The 24,785-nt window shown below is 38.7% G+C and overlaps 1 protein-coding gene across 4 annotated transcripts in view; it reads right to left on the bottom strand.

Annotated features, from left to right (window-relative positions):
* Window positions 1-5,566: 5,566 nt before the first annotated feature.
* LOC146488192 (uncharacterized) overlaps window positions 5,567-24,785 on the bottom strand; it is a 256,677-nt gene continuing 237,458 nt past the window's right edge. For 3 of the 4 annotated variants that reach the window (XM_085121906.1, XM_085121901.1, XM_085121913.1), the window contains 7 exons: window positions 20,238-20,355; window positions 19,530-19,691; window positions 19,344-19,421; window positions 18,199-18,266; window positions 17,784-17,877; window positions 7,384-10,410; window positions 5,567-6,746 (listed from right to left, as the gene is read on the bottom strand). In XM_085121906.1, the coding sequence (XP_084978032.1) occupies window positions 6,736-6,746; window positions 7,384-10,410; window positions 17,784-17,877; window positions 18,199-18,266; window positions 19,344-19,421; window positions 19,530-19,691; window positions 20,238-20,328 (3,531 nt within the window). In that variant the 5' untranslated portion in view covers window positions 20,329-20,355 and the 3' untranslated portion in view covers window positions 5,567-6,735. Of the gene's footprint in view, window positions 6,747-7,383; window positions 10,411-17,783; window positions 17,878-18,198; window positions 18,267-19,343; window positions 19,422-19,529; window positions 19,692-20,237; window positions 20,356-20,986; window positions 21,053-24,785 lie in introns of those variants that run through there. The other variant, XM_085121910.1, reaches the window with a different exon arrangement.

The following is a 24,785-nucleotide window of genomic DNA, read 5'->3' on the forward strand; positions in this document are numbered from 1 at the left end:
TGTACAGGACAGCAGAGGTACTATCTCTCTGGACCTTGTTCTGTCTGCGATCAAATGAACATGGCCCACCAACTATCGACGTAAACGAACAGCAAACTTCCATGCTCGCCGTTTAGTTTAAAGTTCCTTACTGTATCTCTGGTGTAATAATAATTCAATTTATTCATAGGTCCGAAAATGCAATTAGGACGTTCAAAAATCTAATTAGTTAATTACGGTCATCTTCACATAAAGAATATTTTAGGATCAAAAAGCGCAGCAAAATAACATTATTAATAACACGAGCATTGACTACTATCTTGGTTTCATTAACTTTGCTACGGCCTTTATTGTTATTACTTTTTCCCTTAGAAACGTTCAGAATTCTGTCTTGTTTTTTTGGTTGTTGTTGTTGTCGTTGAGTGTGCGTGTGCTTTCTTTTGCAAATTTTTATAGTTAATAAACTAAATCACGCAGTTTTTGCATAATCACGAGCTCTCATTTTTAGATTTTTGAAGATTGTAAAATTCTATAGACGATGTTTTTAAAAACGGAGATGGACCCTTTATGCTGTTTCTCTTCGCTTTCTTTATTTACAGAGATCCAAAAAATTCGCTCATGATCAACGTATGAGTAAAACAAACAGTACTTCGAACGTATATTTCACGCAAACGATGCAGTTTAACATAACAGTCGAAACTTTTAATCAGGTTAATGTAGTTCAAATCTGCTGCGTTTTACCTATTTCTAGTTTAATTTATTCATGGCAGGGATAAAGAAAGATGAAAATAAATTTTCCAATTATTTGTTTTAACACAATAATATTACACAATAATAACGAACTGGACTCCGCATCAGAGCGAACGCCGGATACTCTGAAATATCCATCTATGAAACGCAGCCGAAATATATATTTGTCCGTAACCCTACCGAACTTTCGATCCAAAGATTTTTCTACTACGAATGAAAAATGCTTCCTTTTAAATGTCGCTTCATTTTTTTCGAAAAGGAAAAAATATTTGTACTCGTGACAGTGTGTCACGCCATCTTTTTTACGAATCTCAAGAAAATGCTGATAAATCTGAAGCCTAGCGGGTCATTTATTTTCATTTACCCAGAGTTTTGTTTTTATATTATGATCAATAGGTATACAGTGAAGCCATAGAAAGTCATTATAGGGAAATCTAAGTTATCGCCCATGGGTAAAATTGGCAATATTTTAGTGCTAAAATGTGGTTGCTGAAAATTTGCATTTATAGCATGCTTTTCTAAACCTATTTCGGACGTAAAAGTAACTTAGGTTTTAAATATTTTTCCGTGAAACAGAAGAAGAAGACCTAATAGAGCAATAAATGCCATTTGAAGGTTAGTAACAGTCTGTTGATTGATACGCGAGCCATCGAAAGTTAAGGAAAATTCCATCCCGCCGAAAGCGGACTTTGAGCTCAACTGAAACAAAATCGTTTTTCGCATAATTACGCGAAAGGAAGCGGTATTTGGAAAAACTAACTACAGCTCAGTTTGTTTCTCACTAGGTACTACCTATGAGTAAAATATGAACGAAATCGATTTTTTGACTTGTGCCACCACTTGGTCGATATTTGTGGAAAGTCGCTCTTAAGGTCCCTAGCTTCCATGGATAATATTCCGGAATCCAAGCTAGTCTTAGAGCCTTGAAAAGGATTTCAATTTCTACCATACAAATCAGTCCCACTTTTCTGCTGGTCTTGATTTGAAGCTGCTATTGATTTTGCCTCTCTTGTGTTTCCACAGCACGTTCAAGTTTCGTTTTCACGACAGGTGCAATTTCTTCAGGAACATTAAGAACTGACTCCTGATAAATCAGCTGATACAGTCCTAAAGATTTGATTATCATCATTTTCCGAAAAATATAAGGTGTCTTGCTGTCTGCATACCAACGTTTGCCGGTTTAAAATTGAAGTTACACTCATTATTGCCTTTCTCGTTATAAGAGACAGGGATTCCTGAAATTTTCGCCAGAGAACGCAAGCAATCTACTTTTAAAGGACTGCGCTAATTATTTTTTTTAACTTGTTAGCAAAATTCCTATTGATTTTCTTTTACGTTTAGACTTAAACTAGCCAGACTCCCAAACTCTCCAACTGTTACTTAAGGCATTCTTGAGGGAAGACAAATTGGGACAAAATAGATTTGTATCATTCGCAAATTGACTCAGTCTATTTCTCTAACCAACTTTTTAAATCCTTCAATATTTTATTTTGTTATATTTTATTTTGTTATATTTTATTTGACAACTTTCTGCTGAAAGAACAAACAGTTACGGAGAGAGAAGGCATCCCTGACGCACCCTTCTGGATGGTTTCAACCAATTCGTTAAGAAGCCATTGATTGTTAATCGCTGCACTCTCAATACCTTTGAGAAAACCAGTTTGTCAGTATGCACCAAATTGCAGCTGCTTTGGGGCTCCATATTCACTTCCACACCTAACTCCTGACTCTGAATGCTGTAAACATGACGATGGCACTGATAAAAAAAGCTTGGTTTTCTAAATTGGCCATTTTTGTACCTTTATCGCCCTTCCTGACAAAACAGTCGTTTTTCGCAAATCAGGGACACAAGGCTGTTACGTGGTTTCACATGGCAAACTAAAGTTGCCGACAGACAGTAAAATAAAAAAAATAAAAAAAATTGCAATCTGCTGGGTTAACTATAGGTGAACGGTCATCTTTATAAGTATTCTTGTGTGGTTTTACTTTCCCTATACACAGGCACATGTGCCAAAAACAACACATAATTATATTCAGCAAATGCAAAGCGCTACAAAACTCATGCCCCTGGTTTGACCTGAACATTCTCGTCTGTGCAGAGCCACAAAATGCTTTTGCAGTGGCAGCCATGGGCCGAGGTATAGAAGTATAGAAACAGGGAAGGGAAAACTGTCATTTGGGTATTTCAAAGGGCTTTTCAAAATATCTCGAACAGAAGGCAAACGAAAAAAGATAGAGTGTTCCTACTTTAGGTATTTGAAAGGGGTATCACCTTCTATGAACGGTGTATGAAAGGGTTGCTTTTCCTGTCAAAAATGGTAAATGAAAGGGTTTTATATCTCGGGAGGAGTCTCCCCGTTTAAAACTTTCTTGAGTATCCCCCGGGATATGGTCATCCCTCAAAAAACACCCTGGAACAAAAAGCTGTCAACTCGTCCTTCAAAAACCAGGCCAGGTAAGAAAAAGAAAGACTTCCGGGACGCCAGTTGAAAAAAGACTTGGCCAACTACGTTTGGTTCCGATAACAGATCGCACTAGGACAGAATGTTAGCCGCATTAACCACGAGACAAGAAACGCAACCGGTCTTTGGAGATCTTGCATTTTTGAAACTGGCAAATCTTGGGTACAGATTTTTTTACCGGCTTACTCTTTTTACAACTAACGGTTAACATTCTCAATTGTTTCGCCTAACGTCTGAATTTTTTGCCGTATTACCGCTAACAGTTAATTTACCCCACTGAGACCCTCCACTAAGCAGTTTACATACACTACATAATTAATTCTCTAATCCCCCATTTGTGTCGTTAGTACTAGCAGCACAACAATTCTTTGTACCCTTCAGAAAAAATATACAATGCCAGAATTTTGGTCCATCAGGGGTGGCAAATTTGAAACTCCATGAACTTTGGTCCGACTTGAAATGCAAAATCTTTGGCCCGCCGTGACTGTCTCTGTGTCAAGTTTGAAGAGAAGCTGCCTTTTTTGGTGCTGTCTTGTACGAAATTTGCATAATCATAATTTGATTATGTGTCCCTATGTCACCCATTATTTATGGTGAATAGCCTCCATATCACCTCACTTGCTGTCTCTTCTTTGCATGCCAATGTTTTAAATGAAAAGCGGAGGGCTATCTACACTTACGTAAGAGGCTTTCATGTGTTTATTGAATTACTGACAAAACTTGGTAAACAGCCGACGATACTTACACCCACAGTTCGCAGGTACGTTCATCTTATTTCCTTTTCGTTCACTGTTTGCTGGGTTTGGTCGAAAAAATTCACCCGCCAAACTGATCCGTTTTCCTAAATTATACGATCACAGTTCTTCCGTTGCGCATATGCAACACATCCATATTAGAATCCAACCACTCTGCGGAATGTTTGTCGCGGGGGAGGGGAGATAAACCCGTAAAATAGCCATATAGCTGTTTCCGGTGCCACCTTTTGGTAGGGTATAGATTTTTTTGACCTGGAATTGGGTATGGTTTGCACGAGTAAAATGGGGTTGGAAGGCCTACACAATTCCTACTAATTTGTTTTCCGCTTTTATCTCCGTCTTGCGACCAATTTAGCTTCCCCTATATTTATTGTGGCGGGTTAACATGAAGATTTGAAGGGTTTGCATGTTCTAAAATAGGGTATCGATGCAACAACGTTAAGGTCTGAATTAGGGTTAGGGTTTCAGGGTTTCAAGCGCCCCACACACGCCCACCCAAATTTTCCAGTTTGATGGCCTAACTCCGAGGAGTCTCCTGTAGCTAATTAGAGGTACAGCACCCGAACTAGTAGTCGGAGGGTTATAGCTTCGACTGCTATTGGATAAGCTCGGATTTCTTTCTTCCGAGCATGTCTGTGTCAGTGACCGAATATCACAGCATTCTCATTTATTTCCGAGGCGTTAAGTATACTAACACGTTTGTTGCATTGCGCACGTGACAAATTATACATGATTGGCAACAGAAAACGAGACAGGGGAGAGTGAACCCCACATACATACAAAGGACTCTATCAATTATAACTTTGTATGTGACTGTCTACTTTTACTACAGGGTCAACCTGCATTGTTCTTTAAAGGAGAATCTCTCACTAGATAGTTTAAGAACGGCATACAATTTAAGAATTCGTAAATTTCTGCTGATGTTAGGCTGAAAATATTCTTGTGAATATTCTTAGATTATAGCGTACCTTCTCACATTTCCGTTTTAGAATGTAGAAAGTGTTTGGTGTCCAGATCTGTATTGTGTTACACTGATCACGTGCTCCATTGCTTTTTGTTGCAGCCAGCGAGGTTCTTTTGTCGTTTAGAGAAAGGAAGAATTTTATACGGTTTAGTTAAAAACATATAATTGCAATTGTATTCACAAATTTTCAACACTAAATTATACTCTTTTCAAAATCTCAACCTTGGATTTATTCTTCAAATATTCTTAAAATTTCAAAAATCTCAGCCTCGAATCGCGCAGGTGTGAAGGTGCAATGAAACAAACTTCTGATTACTCACAAATTTGATCTTTCATCAACCTCTTTACGGATCGGATCTCTAATTGTAATTGGCCAATGTTAAAGCCAGTGGAAAGTAGCTGGGCATGGCCCTGTACAAAAGCATATGTGACCAAGTTTAGTTTGATATCGCAACAATAATTCCGCGTGTATTTTACAGACGGTTGACAAGCAATAACCTCTCTTGACCCTCACATCTGTTATCTAAACAATAAATAAAAATGACTTACATGATAGAAAATTGAAAAATTTTCATGGCGCAGCAGAGGGATTCGATCTATCTTATCATCAAAGAGGGTGAAAACAGCAGTTATTATAATCAATGCATTTTTGCTAGTTATCATCAATAACAGCAGTTTATTTCTATTGCTATTTACATAAATAGTATTGCATTAGACAAAAAAGCGTGATAAATGCGTTAATCATAATACAGCAATACTAAAATGAGAGAATTCAATTAATTAATTAATTGACCACTAAGTTGTTTCCTCATTTCTCGATTTTTGAAAGTCTTCTACATGGTTGCAATCTAACAACAAAGCATGAAACTTGATAAACTGACTAATTTTAATGTAATCTTTCTTTGGATGGACTCTAATTTCTGTCTCCATTTGCACTTCAGAACGGGCAATTCACCGCCAAATGCTGGCATTCACTTTAAAAGAAGAACATTTTGGACTGAGCGGGAGAACTATACAAAAGAAAATATTTATCCCAAATTATAAGCCAAAACTGGCTACAAACTACTGCTTCTCAAGTTGAATCGAATAAGGCCGTCTCCAGGACCATTATTCCTGTGTAGGCCCTGAAAATTAGTGGTCAGCGGTATGGAGGTAAGTACCTTTTTCACTGCGATCAAAATAGGGTTAATTTGCTGCTGACTTAATAAGGCTTGAAATCCTTCTGATTTTTTGTCGTTGGTTATGTATCCCGGGCACAAATGATTCTCCTGGCGTAGAATTTGGCATGTGTTCTTTCGGAAAAACGGAACCTTAATTGCGATTGGCTAAAAGTGGAAAGATATGTGTTTCGTATGAAAATGCTTGAGTAGTCGTTAGTGTGTAGAAGTGTTACTGAAGGCCAAGTAACCGATGCGTAAGGGACAATCATTCAAGCAATCAAATTTCTCTACTAAGTGTACTTATTGCCTAACTGTCCTTGCTTAACTTCTGTTCTGGATTCGCTGTCTATGCGTATCTTTATAAATGAAAATTATGGTCACATATAAAATTCTAACGGCAGTTTTGCCTATGTAAAGCGTTTTATCGGCGTATAGAGAGAAAATAATAAAAATTTGTTAAAAAATGTTTCTCGATCTTATTTCCCCACTTTATTACTACCAAAAAAAAGTAGCGGATTAGTGAAATACGCATTTCAGAAACGGCTTATGGCACGACCTTTCTGTAGCTTTCCAGATCAAAAAGGATAAAATAAATCCCCAGAGCAAGGGGAAATTTATTTTGGCAAAGTTTGGTTCGCAGATTTGTAGACATTCCCTTGACTTGATTATTCAGCCTCTGCAAGAGAAGATGTGAAGTACATCAGACTATTGATCCATGCGATGTGATTGGTGATTTAAGGATTTCCCGAAATTGTAATGTTTAACATCACTACGTTGGACTTAAGTGCAAGGAAAATGTAAAGGCTTTTTAAAAACCTAAAACATAAGAAATGGATTACTCTGACTTTCATTTTTGTAGACCTGGGAAATACTTAGTAGTTTGATACCTCTTGGTGTTGATTATATTTAAACATCCACAAGCGAGGAACAATTAATGTCAATGTGTAAAAACGGCCAAGAGAAACCGTTGCGACCGATTTCATTTCTCTCTGGTAGCCAAAATCACATAAACTTCCCTTCTGGATATTCATGCATTCGTCTACTGAAGAAGACTTTTTTTTTTTGGGGGGGGGGGGGGGTGGAATGAGGATTACCAATTTCTGTGCTAATTCTGACTTTCTCTGTTTTGCACTTACGGACTGTTTAATTGTAGAACAACAGGTCGCTATACAACTTTGCTTATGAAGACTTTTGTTAAAACTCCTTGTCCCGGAGGTGGATAACTCAACAGCCAAACATTAAACAAAGATGATGTTATTCCCAAAAAGACAACAACAACAACTACCACCACAACATTTGGAAGAAAAACTTACTATTTTCACGCATCATTTCAGTGCTTTGCTTCTTTTCGTCCAAATTCAAGCGGATGTCATCACCAATTAGTACAAAAGGAGCCCAGTACTTCACAGCACAGAACTGCTCTGACTCTCGTAGACATTTCATAGCCTGGTGAAGAGCCACACTGGCGGTTTTACCATCTCCAAGGTGTTGGTAGAAACTCTTCATGAACTCCATAGTTGCCTGATCTGAAATTGCCCAAAGTGAAGCCAGAACAGAACGAGCCCCAGCGGCCAAGAAAGCCCGAGCAATTCCAACGACACCCTCAGACTTAATCCCTCCTCTGCCACTATGAGAGCAACTAAGAACAACCAGTTTTGCTCGCAGCTTTACAGCTTGCACATCCGACATTTTCAACATGTAGTCCTTTTCCTTGGGACCGTTGTTCTTTGCTCTGGATCTTGAACTTCCGTCGTAATGTTTTTCCCATCCTGGATTTGCAGCTAAAACAATTTCTCCCGTTTCCTTTCGTCCGTGAGCTGCGATGTGAACCAAATCGGCTGTAGCAATACGTTTTAACACCTCGTCCTTGGTTGCCTCTGTTCCTGTTAGTGGTGGAATCTTTAGAATTTCTGCTATCATCTCTACTTCCTCTCTGGCACATGGAATTTGCCTGTACTTTGGATACTTGACATTCCCCAGATAGGGATCGCCGACAAGCAGTGCCTCCTGCACACTGTTGCAGTCCTCAGGGCGATCTGTGATCAGTCTTAAACTGGTCAACGAGGGTACCGTGCGGATGTGGAAAGATGTGCTCAGAGCCGAGAATGGAACCAGGCAAAGGGGACCATCGGGGACTACGATCAATTCGTTACCTTGACACAAGTCTGCGATGGGGCCAAGAATTGCATCATGTAATGGTTGTAACGCACTGATGGTGCATTGTGATGGCACTCCTTGTTTATCCTCATCCTCCTCATCATTGTCATCAACATCACGATTATTAAGCTCATCCAATGAACGATTCTCACATCTAACGCGGTCACCAACTCCAATTTCCTCCAAAGTAGCATTCAACAAGACAGTCACTGCATCTTCGTGCACCCTTCCTTGTTTCAATTTCTTTTCTCGAAAATCAATCTTGCTTCCCTTGCTGATAACCCAGAAAGTGATTTTGTTGCGCCTGTGACCCAAGAAAACCGTTGTCGTAGATAACTTGTTTGAGATGTAAGAAATTGTTTCCTTAGGTTCAAGTGACGCTGATGGAGATTCTGTGAAACCATACTGTGTCTTTAAGATGTCAACCAAAGCCTGTGCTCGACTTGCCTCGGCAGCACATAAAGCCTCATGTATTCTTCCAACCTTCAATAGGCTTTGCCAAAGATTGCTGTAAGCAGCACGATAAAGGTCTCGAAAACTTATTTTTAAGGCATCTTCACGAGTAATGGAAGCTCTGATAATATCAAGTATATTTACACTAGCTTGATAACATTCGGAAGCTTCCTGAAACTTTTCCAGAGTTTGGTAAATGCTGCCGCGGTTACGGTAGGCCGTCCCCTCCCCGATTCTGTCGCCTACTTCTTTTGCTATTTTCAGATGCTTTTCATGGTACTCTATGGCCTTTTGGACGTTTCTCAGCTGGAAATAAGTGCCACCAAGGTTGCCATAGCCCACCCCTTCTCCGGATCTATCGCCTACTTCTTTTGCTATTTTCAGATGCTTTTCATGGTACTGTATGGCCTTTTGGAAGTTGCCCAGGCTGTTATAAGCGATACCGAGGTTTCCATAGGCAACACCTTCTCCGGATCTATCGGCTACTTCTTTTGCTATTTTCAGAGACTTTTCATGGTACTCTACGGCCTTTTCCAAGTTGCCCAGGCTCTGATAAGCGTGACCGAGGTTGCAATACGCCTTTCCTTCTCGGGATCTATCGCCTACTTCTTTTGCTATTTTCAGATTCTTCTGATGGCACTTTATGGCGTTTTGGAAGTTTCCCAGGCTGTCATAATCGTTTCCAAGGTTGCCATAGGCCGTTCCTGCTCCGGGTCTATCGCCTACTTCTTTTGCTATTTTCAGATGCTTTTCATTGTACTCTATGGCCTTTTGGAAGTTGCTCAGGTTGTGATAAGCGTTGCCAAGGTTTCCATAGGCCCGACCTTCTTGGGATCTATCGCCTACTTCTCTTGCTATTTTCAGATGCTTTTCATGGTACTCTATGGCCTTTTGGAAGCTTCCGAGGCTGTCATAATCGTTTCCAAGGTTGCCATAGGCCGTTCCTTCTCCGGGTCTATCGCTTACTTCTTTTGCTATTTTCAGATGCTTTTCATTGTACTCTATGGCCTTTTGGAAGTTGCTCAGGTTGTGATAAGCGTTGCCAAGGTTTCCATAGGCCCGACCTTCTTGGGATCTATCGCCTACTTCTTTTGCTATTTTCAGATGCTTTTCATTGTACTCTATGGCCTTTTGGAAGTTGCTCAGGTTGTGATAAGCGTTGCCAAGGCTTCCATAGGCCCGACCTTCTTGGGATCTATCGCCTACTTCTTTTGCTATTTTCAGATGCTTTTCATGGTACTCTATGGCCTTTTGGAAGTTTCCCAGGCTGTCATAATCGTTTCCAAGGTTGCCATAGGCCGTTCCTTCTCCGGGTCTATCGCCTACTTCTTTTGCTATTTTCAGATGCTTTTCATTGTACTCTATGGCCTTTTGGAAGTTGCTCAGGTTGTGATAAGCGTTGCCAAGGCTTCCATAGGCCCGTCCTTCTTGGGATCTATCGCCTACTTCTTTTGCTATTTTCAGATGCTTTTCATGGTACTCTATGGCCTTTTGGAAGTTTCCCAGGCTGTCATAATCGTTTCCAAGGTTGCCATAGGCCGTTCCTTCTCCTGGTCTATCGTCTACTTCTTTTGCTATTATCAGATCCCTTTTATGGTGCTCTTTGGCCTCTAGGAAGTTGCCCAGGCTGTGATAAGCGATGCCGAGTTTGCAATAGGCCTTTCCTTCTTCGGATGTATCGTCTACAGAATCTTTCTTTTCCATCACTTTATGTAAGACTGTAGCGAAGTCTGTAGAAATTTACATAGAGGACATACTTATTCTATGAATACATTTTAAAGCCTTTTCAACGGGCACTTCATGAATGTTTGTATGTGCTCATCACGGAAATCACAAAATATAACTCGAAAGAGGAGCAAATGATGTCCATTGTTTGAACATAAAAGATTTCTAGAGTTGATCTGAATCCAGTAACATATACGTAGACTGTTGTATTGTGGAGTAATTTCTTGATACGTTGGGAAGTCTCGCTTGAAATGTTTCAGTAATATAGGCTGTGGGAGTCTGTATACACTTAATGTACAGGAAATGAAAACCTGGAGTATGCAGATTGGGTCTATACTGTAAAATACCCCTATAACAATTTAGAAATCGCAGATATCATCATATCCGGAAACTTCCCAGCAAGGTATTGGACTCATTTAATTTCCCGGAAAGACCTCTTTACAGTAAGTACGAGGACTTATTGAGTACTTTTAAGAGCAATATGATCCAGTGGTGGTAGTGTTCAGTTTATACAGTCTGTAGATAGTTTTAACAATTACTCCCTTTGGTGAAAATATGGTAAAAATAGACGGTATTTTGCAAAAATTCGGGAGGCTCGTGTACCAAATTTGAATAAGTGACGCATTTGAAGATAATATGTGGTTTTCTAAGTGTATTTGTTTTGATCAAGTGCAAACTTATTAAGGTAAATTAGGTAGAACCTAATTAGAAAACTTAGGTTTCCCTTGCGCGTAAGACGCATTTAAAAGAATAGGCTACAATTTGGGATTGTTTCGTTTTCTTTTCTTGCCAATTTTTGCTTTTATGTGCCACTTTTCCGATTTCATAAAAATTGCTTGAGTAAATAATTTTGAATCACCCAAAGGGCCTCGTATTTAACAACGTTATAATCTAAAACCTGGTTTTTACACTGTAGACAATGGCCTGCCTTAACAGAATAGTCTGGGAAAAGTAAACTTTATAAGTATAACGAGAGAAAACACCAGTCGACCAAAATATTGGAGGTGGAATGAAGGGCTAGATTAACTGGAATAAATTTATTACGGTTCTCGGTTAACAGAAATTAGCGAAGGATCTGACGTTTTAACATTTAAACACGAAGTTATAATAAAACAACTTACTATTTTTCGCCATAAAAATTGTCTCAAGTGTAGCAGCCCAACAAAACTCACTGTCACAAAATCTAGTCTGAGCAATTTTAATCACACCGTTAGCTTTCAACTTCAAGACTCGAAATCCCATCTTTACAATACTCGTCCCAGTCTCCGACACACATATATTTAGGAAGACAATATATATGTTGTCCCTAATACGGGAGACTTGCTTCTGGTAAAAAACAATATTAACTATCACAAAAAAAAAAAAATAGTCTTACTTAAGTACTCACTAACAGACTCTGTTTACAGAGTATCCAAACGATTCAATTTTCAATGTCGGATTAAATTACCTAAGTTTGCTGGCTATCCTGAGTTTTCCTCTTCTTTCCTCTGCTGTTCTCTCTGGCTGTAGAGCTGATTGTCTTGAGGGTCTGAACTACAGAGGGAGCATGAACAGCTGAGCCACACGAAAGTTTCATTGGATAAAGACACTGCAGTGACGTGTTGAGAAAGCTTCCCCCTTATCGTACCTTTAAACCTGTCACAACTGCGAATCTTCCTGAATATAGTTCCTGAAAGTATGCCGAGAGGCTATATTACACGGTTGTCCTCCTCAGTTTAAGGATCACTGCATTCGCCCTCTTTCAAGGATCCGTATGTTGGTCACGTAAGATGATGCTGGGAGGAACATCATGGAATAAGGGGTGAGCATTGGTAGTATCACATCATCCTCTACGTAGCTTAAAGGCCAGTTTTCAAGGTTATTTCCACATCAAGGTGCAATTTCTTTAACAAACGCACCCCAATGGTCTTCTCAGTAGCGCTTTTGTTTAACCCAGCCATCCTCTCCTACTGCTTGTCCAATCAAGTGGTACGCCTGAGGTTGACAGGACAGGTGATTTTGTTTCCAGCAAGGAGCTGGTTCAACTTCTCTTCACACACACCTTTCCTGAAGTACCATTAAGCTCCAGCAGATATTGATCCATGGTCTACATACACTTTCATGGCAGTGAAACCTCCTGATACTCAAAATGAATTCTTGGTGTTTCAATGAACGAAACAGGGAACTGCTATAGAGCACAATGTACGCTTTGCTTTAGACTTTCCATTCCATATTTCCTGTATTTGAGCGGCCCACTTTTTTGTGGATCAGATCAACTTTGGGTGCATCAGATCACGTAAATGCCCCACATTCCCAGAAATGCAACCGTCTAATTGGCTTTGTCACCCAGTCTTCCGTTCAATTGTCATTCTCACCGGTGTCTCGGATTGCATGTGTTTCATGGGCATAATCTTGTAAACTTAAACATATTAAAATCTGTATTAAAACATATGAGGGCAGATATTCATGTTTTAATACTTATGGCTGCCATGCTACTGAGAGACTTCTTCTTTGTCTATTGATCTGACCCACAAAAAACATAGCATTATGACAATGTTCGCTTTGCTTACTTTCACAGGCGTAAGAACCAACTTGCTCTTCTCACATTTGTTGTTGTCAAACCCACTCCCCCATGGAAGGTGAAAATGTTTTCACAGTTCGTCATACATCAACTTATGGATGGATAGTTGTGTGTCTGGGAGGTATGTGGAATGAACCCCTGTGGTAATAAATTGCGACAAGGCGGCGCGACTTCCTCAACCGTGTTTCAGCATTTTAAAATTTTGCTCGCACGATTATGTCCTTCAGAGAATATCCCATTTTGTATTATACCGGGTGAATCTGTGTATTTCTCTTAGTAGAGGCTGCTGTGATTACAGTTGTTCATGAGCACTTGTTTTAGGTGAGGCACTGATTTTGTAGTATGTTCTCTTGAAATAGTGTCTAAGGAGAGTTAGCTCTAAGAACCTCCAAGAACCTTTGATGAAGCCCGGAAAGAGAAGAAAGTGTACTGAAAGGTCTCATTGGGTTTAAAATGGTGCGTACATCGAGCACCAGTTCCTCTCTAAATCTCTCATGTTGGTGACGTCAAAGGAGTTTGTTTCTCTTTCAGATATTTCAGCCGTGAATTTGATAGTGGAACGGTACTGAGTAGGTTGTTTAATGAACTATGCAATTTGCCTTCTAGTTGTGTTCCAGATGGAAAAAAAATGTCATCAATATAGCGTTTTTAAACAAGTAGTTTTAGAGCGCTTTGGATTACGATTTTTGTTTCAACATTTGTTATGAAGATATTCGCGAGCTTGACTGCCAGTTTTCGTATCCATAGCAGTGAAGATAAGTCAGAGCGGAGTTGTTGTTTTAAAGAAGGCGTTATAAGCCTTACACAATATGTGAATTCCCTCTTCTTGTGGTATATTTGTGTATAGACTCGCTGAGTCCATTAAAACAGGGTTGTGTCTTCAACTGCTTAAGTTGCGTAGTAACTGCGAGGATCTTTGTTCTATTTGATCTTTCATCCGCAGTTCAAAATATATGTTTTATATATTTACATTCATTTATTCATCCTTTACGGGTATATTACGAACTCACAATATGACCAGCTCCGAGTTGGCTTGATGGCTCAGTTGGTAGTGCACTGCACCGGCATCGCAGAGATCATGGGTTCGAATCCCGTTTAAGCATGAATTTTTTTTCAGGCTTTGTTTTTGCAACTGCTTTCAAAAGTTGCGTACTAACTGCGAGGATCTTTGTTCTATTTGATCTTTCATCCGCAGTTCAAAATGTATGTTTCACATATTTGCATCCTTCACGGGTATATTTCTAACTCACAATATGAGCAGCTCCTAGTTGGCTTGAGTTGCTCAGTTGTTAGAGCACTGCACCGGCATCGCAGAGGTCATGGGTTCGAATCCCGTTCAAGCCTGAATTTTTTTCAGGCTTTCTTTTCGCAACTGCTTAAGTTGCGCACTAACTGCGAGGATCTTTCTTCTATTTCATAGTTTTTTTGTAGCTCCGACTAGGGTCAGTTTACGTACATGCGCTGCTTCTTCAAATCTTTATCATAAAGGGAGGCTGACTTTCAGGTTGGGGCAACATATGCAGCCTTACAAAAATGTTAATAGCTTTCGTCTGCTCAAACGTGAATTTCAAGACCACCATAAGGCCCGTGAGTCACAACTGCAGCAACCTTACATGTAGTTCCTGGGTAGCTTTTCCTTCCACTGTAATTGCTGCCGACGTTTGGATAACTTGTTCTGGCGGCCAGCATTTACTAAGTACTATCCACTCAATAATTACTTTTTCCCCTGCTTACTAGAGCAGCTGGGTTATCTTGAGTTGGGGAATGCTCCATGTAATCTCAGACTCAGCACTACTCTTTTGTAGCCAACTCTCCACAAATTGTTTGTATTGACCTCCACCATTAAAACAATCTAGAACCACGGTGCTGTTTAGCCACCCGCTAAATAATGTAACAGGATATCCCTGCAGGGCTAAGAGTTTGACTCCTGTCAGTGAATTAATAAGCCTTGCCCTGTCACAAACCGCTCGGAGATGACAAATTCGTGCCTTACAAGTACATATACTACTGAGCCTACACAATGCCCACATGCATGCCTGAAATTTTGCAACTAAATTGGCTGGCTCTGTCCTACGTGTTAAGTTCACGGACTGAATGAAATGTACGAACCGTAAACGATTTACCCATCTGAGTCCCCTTAACGAGATACAATTTACGGACATAAACTTTGTCTTATAGACTGTCTGTGAAATTTACAGACCGAAGAAACTGTACGACATGAAAACATAGTGCCATGGGTTGTTAAAGTGCAATCGTATTAGACAACCCTCCATAATCATCATCAAGAGAGCACATAACACTTTCTCCCCTGGCCTGTTCATCGGACCAGACAGAAGTGTGAGGTTTTATTGAACAGAGTTGATATTAAAAAAAATTAAACGTGATTTACTGTCCGAGCAACGTTCTCAAAGCTTAGGGAGTCTTTCAGGGAGTGACTTGAAACCTGTACTGAGGTTTGAGAGCACAGAGAGAGTACTACTTGATTGGCCAAAGAAGCCTTGACAACCGATCCGGATTAGTGTGACATGACATGATATGGCAACCAGCCTTTGCCTTCGCAAGTTGCTCTGGGATATTTATCTGATCATTTTCCGTTCGTAAGCCTCTTCCTCTATATTTTCTACCCATGCTGCCATTCGTTCTATCAGCAATACTTGCTCAGTAGTTCTACACCAATGAACCATGTCAGTTCACTCGTTGGTCGGAGCGATGTAGGCCGAGGTGCTTGGTCAGAGTCTGGGAGCGAGGCCTTACGTTCCTGGATGAACGGGATGACTGTGGTTTTCCATTTATTTGGTTCTTGCAATAACACCTTAGACTGAACCTTAACCAGGTCTTGCACCACAGCGAAACCTTGGTCGTGGCTCCAGGTGTACGTGTCCAGCGATGCTTTCAGAGATGACACAATCAATGATACCACACTGAGTGAGTTTTGTCTTAGATGGTAGAGGATCATAAGTTAAGTGAATAAAGATGGAGGTAGCAACAGGTTTCATGAACAAGAAAAAGTTTCGCAGGCGTTTTTCTCTTCCTGCGTTCTTCCAGGTGCCTTGCCTTGGCTGTCAGCAGTGGCTATCCTTGCTTCCTCCTCGATGGACCGAAGACCAAGATCATCATCGGAATAAAAAACTATACTCTGATCACCACAATCTTGTTGATCAATAACGTTTCTTGTTCTTTTTATAATATTTTAACCTAATTTTTTAAGACGTTAGGTTACTTCATAATCTACGTTAAACTCGGCCCCTGTCGATTTCTTATTTGTGCTATTCCTAGGACCCAGAAACATGAATTACGCATATTTTCAGGATCTTTCCCTTTAAAGTTCTCATATATTTTGTATTCTCAAACCACCAAATTTTTTGAGCTCAAAACATCGGTTCTTTGGAGGATCGCGTTTTTTTTATAAAAACCAAATGGTACGCGAACAACAGGGTACCTTTGGGAGTTCCTGTAGAACTAAAACCGTTTAACCAAAATCTACTGTTTTTTAAAGGATAAGGTACTGTTGATAAAGTTTGAAAATCAAGTCAAAAATTGAAGACATATTGTTATTAATTATTATAAAATTTTACATTCATTTGTTTTGAAAAATAATTTGTATTCGGCGTTTTGGGGTTTACAATATACTTTTGTTGTCCGTGTTATGCGTCTGCGATCGAATGAGCAAGGACCCTCAAATATCGAACGTAACGGACAGCAAACCTTATGCAATTCCTTTCGTACTGTTTTTGGCTATTCAGATAAATTGAAAAATGATATGAAAATCTTTTAAGGCCGCAAAATTTAATCATGGTGTAGAAAGGACAAATAGCTCAATTTGTTGACCTGAAAAGATCTTTTAAGACCAAGAACACTGGTCTGAAACGTACTGCTTTCGTCGATGATTGATTTGTTATCTAAAGTAATTTAGCTGATATAAAAGTAAACTGAACGCACTTCTCTGGAGTCTTTTTGCGTTCGTATGTTATTCTTTCACATGTAATCAGTTCCTTTACCGCGGTACTTTGAACGAGTGTCAAATCAAATCTTTCTGAGTGGACATTGTTTAAGGCATAAGGCTAGCAGCAAACAAGTATTGTTGTCAGAGTAGCTTAAACTTCCTGACAGCAAGTTTAATTCAACTTGCCGCTCGTTCTCTCTCATTTTGAGACAGAGAGAATGGGAAGTCTTTAGATGCACTGGTAATTCTCTCTCCTCATTCCCGTTTTTGGTGTATAAGACTTGCAAAAATTATAAAGTGAATATTAGGTCAGATGAATACTCATGAAAACAAATAGGGTATTGAAAAGTTCATTTAAGAAATGTCTGTTTATTGTGGTGCCCCTTTAGGGCGCGGATTGGGTTTTGTAGAACTGTTTTTGACAAACATTTTCCTGATTCATTCCTTTTAGTATTAAATCTCTGCTCGCGTGACATTCATGTGAAGCCATCAACGTCAAATCGGTGATACATTCGATGGCAATCGGGCCATTCAGATGCATTTACACAAAGGTTTGCTTTCATTTTCTAATAAATGGATGCAAAGTCAAGATATAGAACGCCATTTTAGGAAATTCTAAGTTACCGCGTATAGAAATTTTTCCGCCAAATTTTGGTCGCGGAAAAATTTAAATTCTAGCCTTTCTTGGTTATAAAATTATTTTTTATCTCAGACGTTTCTTCGTTAAAGGAAGAAAGCTTAATGAACTTACTCCACATGTAATTTTAGTTTTCGTCACTCTTTCTTGTTTGATACACGAGCCTTTCAGAGAATTAAAAACTTCCTTTCATCAATGTCATGTGTTTTCCTAATAGCTTTTAAGACATTAGATTCACCTGAATCTTCCTTTCCGTCTGTATTTCGTCGCTTGTTCCTTTCATTGACAGATCTCCTCTTTAGTTCCACCACTTTCTGGTTATTCTTGTCAATCTTACATCAGTCAAGATTTGTAACACACCGGCTGCAAAAGTTATCTAAAAGCTTACAAATCCTTCAGACTGGAGGAAAGGTCTCACGGAAAATGTGTGATAATTCTTTGCCTGTTTTTCTTTTGTGTTTTTTTTTTCATCTTTCTCTCTGGGGAAGTTAACGGCGACAGCGAAATTGAAATTATCATGAAGACTAAAAAAAATGTTTTTTGTAATGAGACTTGAGCCAAGAGGGTACGCGCATAAAAGCAAGAACGAGAGACTTTTGTAAGTTTTGAACATGACAAATATTTTCCATCGAAGCATCTGTAATGAAGGATACTGCTAATCCCTTTTCACACCACGTGATGGCTTCCTCAAACTGATTCAGCTGAAAGCATGCACTTGCTCCTAATAAAAAGAAAAAAATGTCAGTCCGGCATCATTTTTGCTAATTTCACAAAGGAATAGCTGAGATTTGTGACGTTCGCACTAAGAACCTCATTATCCAAAGCGGCAAGGTAATGTTGCAAGTAAAAATAGAGCTGTAACCAGCATAAGACATATTAGATTAAAAATCGTTCTCTGGTTAAAATTATTACAAACATGAGCTTTCGGCTATCAGTCTATAGCCTTTAACGAATGACAAAATGTAGCGCGTAAACGGAAATATATACAGAAAGGGTGCTAAAATTTGAGAATAAAAAGAAGTGTGATAAAAGCTAACAGGTAAAAATGGAAATGAGGGCTAATTACTGAATAAAATGGAGTATTGCCTAGGTAACGGCTTTGAGTTATTGTCCGCGTCGACAGTAGGAAAGTGATGTTGCAAGTTGACCTATTCTCATCCCGAAGAAACAGAAACGGGAACAGTTTAAATAAAGTTAGTGAAGTAATACGCCAAGTTTTCACAAAAATGGATTTCTATGGTGGTGTAGTCAATAACGAAGTGCTCTTTCCTGGTGGAGAATCGGGGTCGCTTCTTCCTGAGTTTGCCAACAAACGTCACGTTATATTACGCTTTGAAAAATCTGTGGTATTTAGTGCTGATGCTATTTTTGGCGAACTCGGGCGAAAAGAACCGGTTAGTTTGTGACGACAACTTTTGTTTCCAGGTGATCTCTTGGTTGGGTTACTGGGCCTTCTGGTTTCAGACTCCCGCTAACTTTTTTACTGATTGTTTAATCTGAGTCACCCACAGACCTTAAACTTTGAACATACAGCGACGAGAAGCGGAGAGACAAGGGAATGCCCTTATTGATGATAAAATTGGGAATTGTGAAAACTAAATCATTTGTGTGTCACATTTATGAAAACATTATCGATCTTAAAATAGCGTCTTTTATATGACGTGGACCGTCCTTAATCTGCATACGACACGTATTTTTTTCAAATGGATCTAACATTTAGCTGTGTAGCTCGGTTGAAGTACGTCACTGTAAAATTATTATCCGTCCCAATAATATATCCACTTTTATTTACTTGTACCTGTTAAGATCGCTTTCAAATAAGACGTCTTTAAGGAACAGGCAACTTTTGCATCACTCAAGGAATCAGTATAGTTCCCTGTGAAAGAATAAAGTTTAAGGAGAAAGCTAGCATATTGATGTGGGTTCGATTGAAGAATTCTTTGATATTTTGATAAACCAATTGAAGCTAACAAAAACTTCTCACCCAAACAAAAATAAGCGTTTGCCCTGTTGCTGTACAGTTGGGCTTTCAGTTCCTCATCCTTGCAGTTTACTTTAATTCCTTCCGTGTAGAAGTAGATGGCGTTGTTGAAATCATTCTGTCTGTAACTGTCATTACCCTCATTTTTGTAAACCTCTGCTGTTGCTAAAATTAATAAATTAAAGAGATTGTGTATTAGTAGATAGCCTGCAGCGCAATGGCGTTTCGTTTTGAACGGTGGGACCAATTTGACTCACACTTGTAGCCAAAAATCTTAGGCCCTTGTCATTACATGCTCATGCAGGAAATGAACTCAATAATGACAACAAAATACTGCGTTATTTAAACTGCACGCATTGATCAGTGGAAATTAAAAAGAAATAGAGCTAATAAACATTTGAAGAGTTGAACGATACTTTTCACTAAGCTTCTTTTAGTGCACCTGTGTAAACCGAACGTCCCAACTTTAAAACCCAATCGTAAAAGTTTTATTAAATTGACCCTTGGATAAATTCTTCACGTGCTTTTTATTCACAAAACGCAGTGATCTGTGACGAGACACTCTATAGCCTTCCTCGGTGTTCATTATCCAAGATGGCGGCACTAGCGCACCGCACGTATAGTTAGACACACTTGGGGAGGGTATCCGAACTTTGTTGGGTTTATACATTGAAATCTTCTGGTAGAAAAGAGCCAAATGTTTCTTCTCACCTCTTAAAGTGTCGTCATCAAAGTCCAATGTTTCCTCAGCAGCTAGTGTGACGTCATTGTCACTTGCAGCGTCTTTTTGACTCTGCGCCATGAATGCTGGGAGTTCGGGCTAAAATCCCTATGAATCAAATAATTTTTATGTTGATTTTATGCATCAGCTGTCGTTATGCCTTCAAAACCTTAAAGCATAATGCCCGTGTTTCATTACACTCCATACAACTGAACCCTAAAGGTAAAATCCGAATTAACAACATCTTCTGTTTAAGACACAATTTCCTGTATGTTAAGATTCATTATGTTTTCTTATAACAGAATAACAGATTGCGAGCGGATGGGAAGAATAAGGAACAGTAGGTTATTTTCCTTTCGCCTCATCCACCGTTGGGACAGAACGAAGATTAATGCCGATTAATGATTTATTACATTCTGTGATAACGGCGTTTGGAGAAACACAGGAGATTGAACGAAAGGACATGTTTCTTCGACACTCCTTGAGTTCTACTAAGCTGGCTAATTCCATGCTGGCGCCTGCGTGGTTTGCGTTTTGCTGGCGTGTTTTGCTCTTCGCGTATTTTTTTTTTTTTTTAAATTTTTACCAGAAAAAGTAAACTGTGTGTAGAGTAATAGCTTGTATCCAGGTTACTGCTATTTCCTCTATTTTTGAACGATTAATAAAATCTGTTATTAGACTTCCACGAACGGGCTAGTGTACGTAAATTCTATCACCAGAATACAAATTGCTTACCGACCGGCTTTAGCTATCAAAACCGCTTCTTAGTGTTCCTCCGAAGCGCTAACAAACAATCATAACAGTCCTGAAACAGGGACACTGATTACGCTGTAAGTATTAATTGTATTCATTAAAAACGGATTATGCATGTAAATTGGTCATGAAACAATCGATTCATCATTACCGAATATTAAGGGACTAAATCGAAGATTATGAACGGAAAATGAAAAGAAAATATGGAGAACTTTAGAGCCAAAGCCAACGTAAGTTGTACAGTTAACGTATAGATTGCCGCATTTATTAACCCTTACTAAATACGTTATTATAATTTTTAAAAAGCTATGTCAGGGGTTCTTCTTCTTCAGTCTTTCAAGCCATATTTATTTATTTATTTATTTTTACGCACTCTAAGGCAATTTATTCTATTCCTAATACTAATTTATTACCTGTTTTGGTTTTATGAAAGTACTAGCTGGTATTTTTAGTATTTTCAACGACATACTTGTTCCTTAGAAAACGAGACAAAATCGTTTTACGAATTTTGAAATTAAGAAATTTGGAGCTGGTTATTTGCCGACGTAAACTGGAAAACTGCAGATTTTTTAACAACTAAATCCAAATGTCTGAGGCGATCAAGGCCATCTGAAGAGATATTCACCGAAATAGAATGTTGGGTGCCACAGGAAAGGCTTTTTTAATAATCAGTTGCCAGAAGTTCCTTTCAGTGAATCGTCGTGTACAGCACTGAGCAGTAAAACCAGCACAAAACTAAGCCGCAAAATCAGTTGGTCCTGCGAAATTATACAATTATATGTTCTGAAAGTTTCTTTGAAAACTGTTTCCGTAATTAGCCTAGAGAGCTTGTAATCTAATTTGAAATCTTACAAATATTATTATAGACCCAGACCTCCGAAACCAAAGGAGGACACAATGCCATAAACCTTGAGAAATGAAAAGTCTGAATCCACTTGAAAATGTGACCGGAAAAGGAAATTCCAAATAAAGTTTATTTCATAAGATCATTTTAAGACGTGATGGAAACTGGTCTGAGAGGGTGTATAACCTCAGAATTATTCTTGATCACTTTTTTGCTGAAAATATACATTCAATTTCTATTTTGTAGTCTTCAAGGAAAGTCATATTACTTACCGAAGGTGATGATAGTGTTAATTGTCAGCTTTCTTTTGCAGAAATCCAATTTCTTTATTCAGGAGCTGCAGTTTTTAGTCGGTAGATTTACCAAAAAATATTTTCTTTGGCTTAGACGAACGTGATTGATTTTTTGAAACATATCTCTAAAATGACAAGGAAAAAAACACCAAAAAACAAACGAATGAAATCCGATAAACATACTAATTGTTGGCGTATAAATGTTACAACACAAGCAATATTCAATGAAAACAAAAGCTATCGAATAAACCGTCCACTTTTGTTTCCCCAAAATAACAAAAGTAAGCCTCCTGTAATTTTGCCTTCGTCAATTTTTTTCTGAATTTGAATTTTCACGCGATACGATCTCAACCCACTTCTCCTTTCTTCCTTTCTTCATCAATGTTGAATCCCAATATTTTCTTGAAATGCGCCATATGCAGATCAACATTGGAGAGGGGCAAATTGTTTTCGACGAATGAATTTCACTTTCGGACGATCAAAATCCGAATACTATTTCCGGTAAACGAAAAACAGAAACATCATGATTGCGATCGTTACTGCGTTTAAAAATAATTCTACGTGCTTTTATTTCAGGTGAGATGAATAAAGTCCAGGGAATAACACTGAACGATCTTCCACTTCTTTTGAACATCTGGCGACAACGCGTGATGCCGAAAACGGGAAATATGGCGACCGAGAGCTTTCCACGTAGAATAAAATATCAAATGTATATTAAATGGAGACGGGAAGTGGCCGTTATCAAAATGTGTGACGCCTCAGAAAAGGGATGACACACACCCTTTTATGGCACATAGCGTTCAATCACTTTCATCTGAATATTCATTCTGCGAATAATTCAAGAGCAGAATCAAAAGGAAAAATCTCTTTAGGCGTCCCTAGCCTGGCTTCATAAGATGAGAACAAAGCATCAAAAAGTCAAATGAGTCAGTGATTCGTGAGTCATGAGTCAATGAGTGAAATTTGGAAATACGGTAGTAGATACAACTTGAGATAAGCTGGATATTTGATCAGGTAGAAGTATATGTGTTTGCAGGGTCTTAGTGCAATTTATTGATCTTCACTATAGCGCGGTAAAAATGCCTGTCACTTAGCGTGATTGCTCGGTAGATACAAGCTTAACCAGCAAAGGAGAACAAACTTGGAAAATTACATATTAATTGTAGAAACTTAAAAAAACTGAAATTAAACTAAGGTGTATACGTAGGGAAACGTAATATTTTACAAAACATTTCGCAAATTACTCTTAAAAACCGAGTCTTCCGTCAAAATTTTGATAGCATTTATATTCATCTGCACCAGCAATATCAACAACAACTACAATAACAACAACAAAAAACGATCGAGTGAATTTCGGCTTATTTTTCGAAAACAATTTATGACCTACAGCAATTAAACATTACGCCATTCATGGTAAACAATTAACGCTCATTTCAAAACTGAAATGAGCCCAGTTTTTGTGTACGTAATAGGCTTGCTTTAACGTTATTATTATTATTATGGATTGACAAAAGTCGGACATATCATTGAAATAGCATCTGCAAGAAACTGTAGGACGAATAGATTTCAGTTTCGGACGATCCAAATCCAAGAGACAAAAAACAGTGATTATAACCATTACAGCTTTTAAAAATAATTCTCCTGCAAGCTGTTATTTCCTGTGAGTTGAATAAATTGCAGGGACTGAGACTGACCGATCTTTCACTCGCTGTTGGACATCTCGCGATGAAGCGTGATGTCGACAAAAGGAACATGGCGACCGAGCGTTTTCTGCGCTCAGTGGCGTGTTATTAAAAAAAGTTAGTCTAAATAATGGCTAAAAAGGGCTTATATTTTCTGGATTTTTGTTTTCAAAAAGAGTGTCTTCCCAGCAAAAGCAGCGTTGTATTTTCACAGGTGGAGCGTTTACCGCGCAAAAGTGAGGAATAAAGGTCGCAACATGGTTCAAGTAAATAGGTCAACTTGAAAAAATATTCGACTCGCCTGTTTATTACGATAAATGAATAAATTCGACTCATGACTTAAAAATTAATGACTCATTTGACGCATACACATCTCAGCCATATTTGAACCATGTAAATTGGTTTTTACTTTTATAGTCTGGTTGAATCGTTGGGTGAAAATTCCTATCAAAGCGAATAAGCGGTACTTTTTTGGTATACGCCATGTAAGATATATTGAGTTTGTGAACGAAATGCTAAACTATAACCATTGTAATAAAAGTTTAGAACAGCCCGTTCGAGCGAGTTCGCTGTTATTTAAGGTGTACAATGAAAAGTAAATCTGGATGCTTTTCTTTCCTGTATACTCACTCACAATGACTTTGCATAAGCGCTACGTAGTTAGAGGCTAAACCAACAACAACAGGCGTGGCATGATGAAGATACGAATGGCAAGCCTTTTTAGTGCTTCACTTTTCGTACCCATTAACTGGGGTTGGCCGAGACATCACCAAAACACGGAGTATTTAGGCTAAGAGGTCAAGATTTGTTAAAAATTGCCAATTTGTATTTCATTTAAATATGAATTACTTAATTACCAACGCTAGTTTCCAAAAGACTATTCTTCGTGTTCCCCAGTTCGGTTTTCAGTAAACAGTACAAATCCTGTGGCAATGAGGCTTAATTTAATTCTCCTAATATAAACCA

Source organism: Pavona decussata, unplaced genomic scaffold (assembly GCF_977016875.1).
Source record: "Pavona decussata unplaced genomic scaffold, jaPavDecu1.1 SCAFFOLD_11, whole genome shotgun sequence".
Classification (NCBI taxonomy): domain Eukaryota; kingdom Metazoa; phylum Cnidaria; class Anthozoa; order Scleractinia; family Agariciidae; genus Pavona; species Pavona decussata.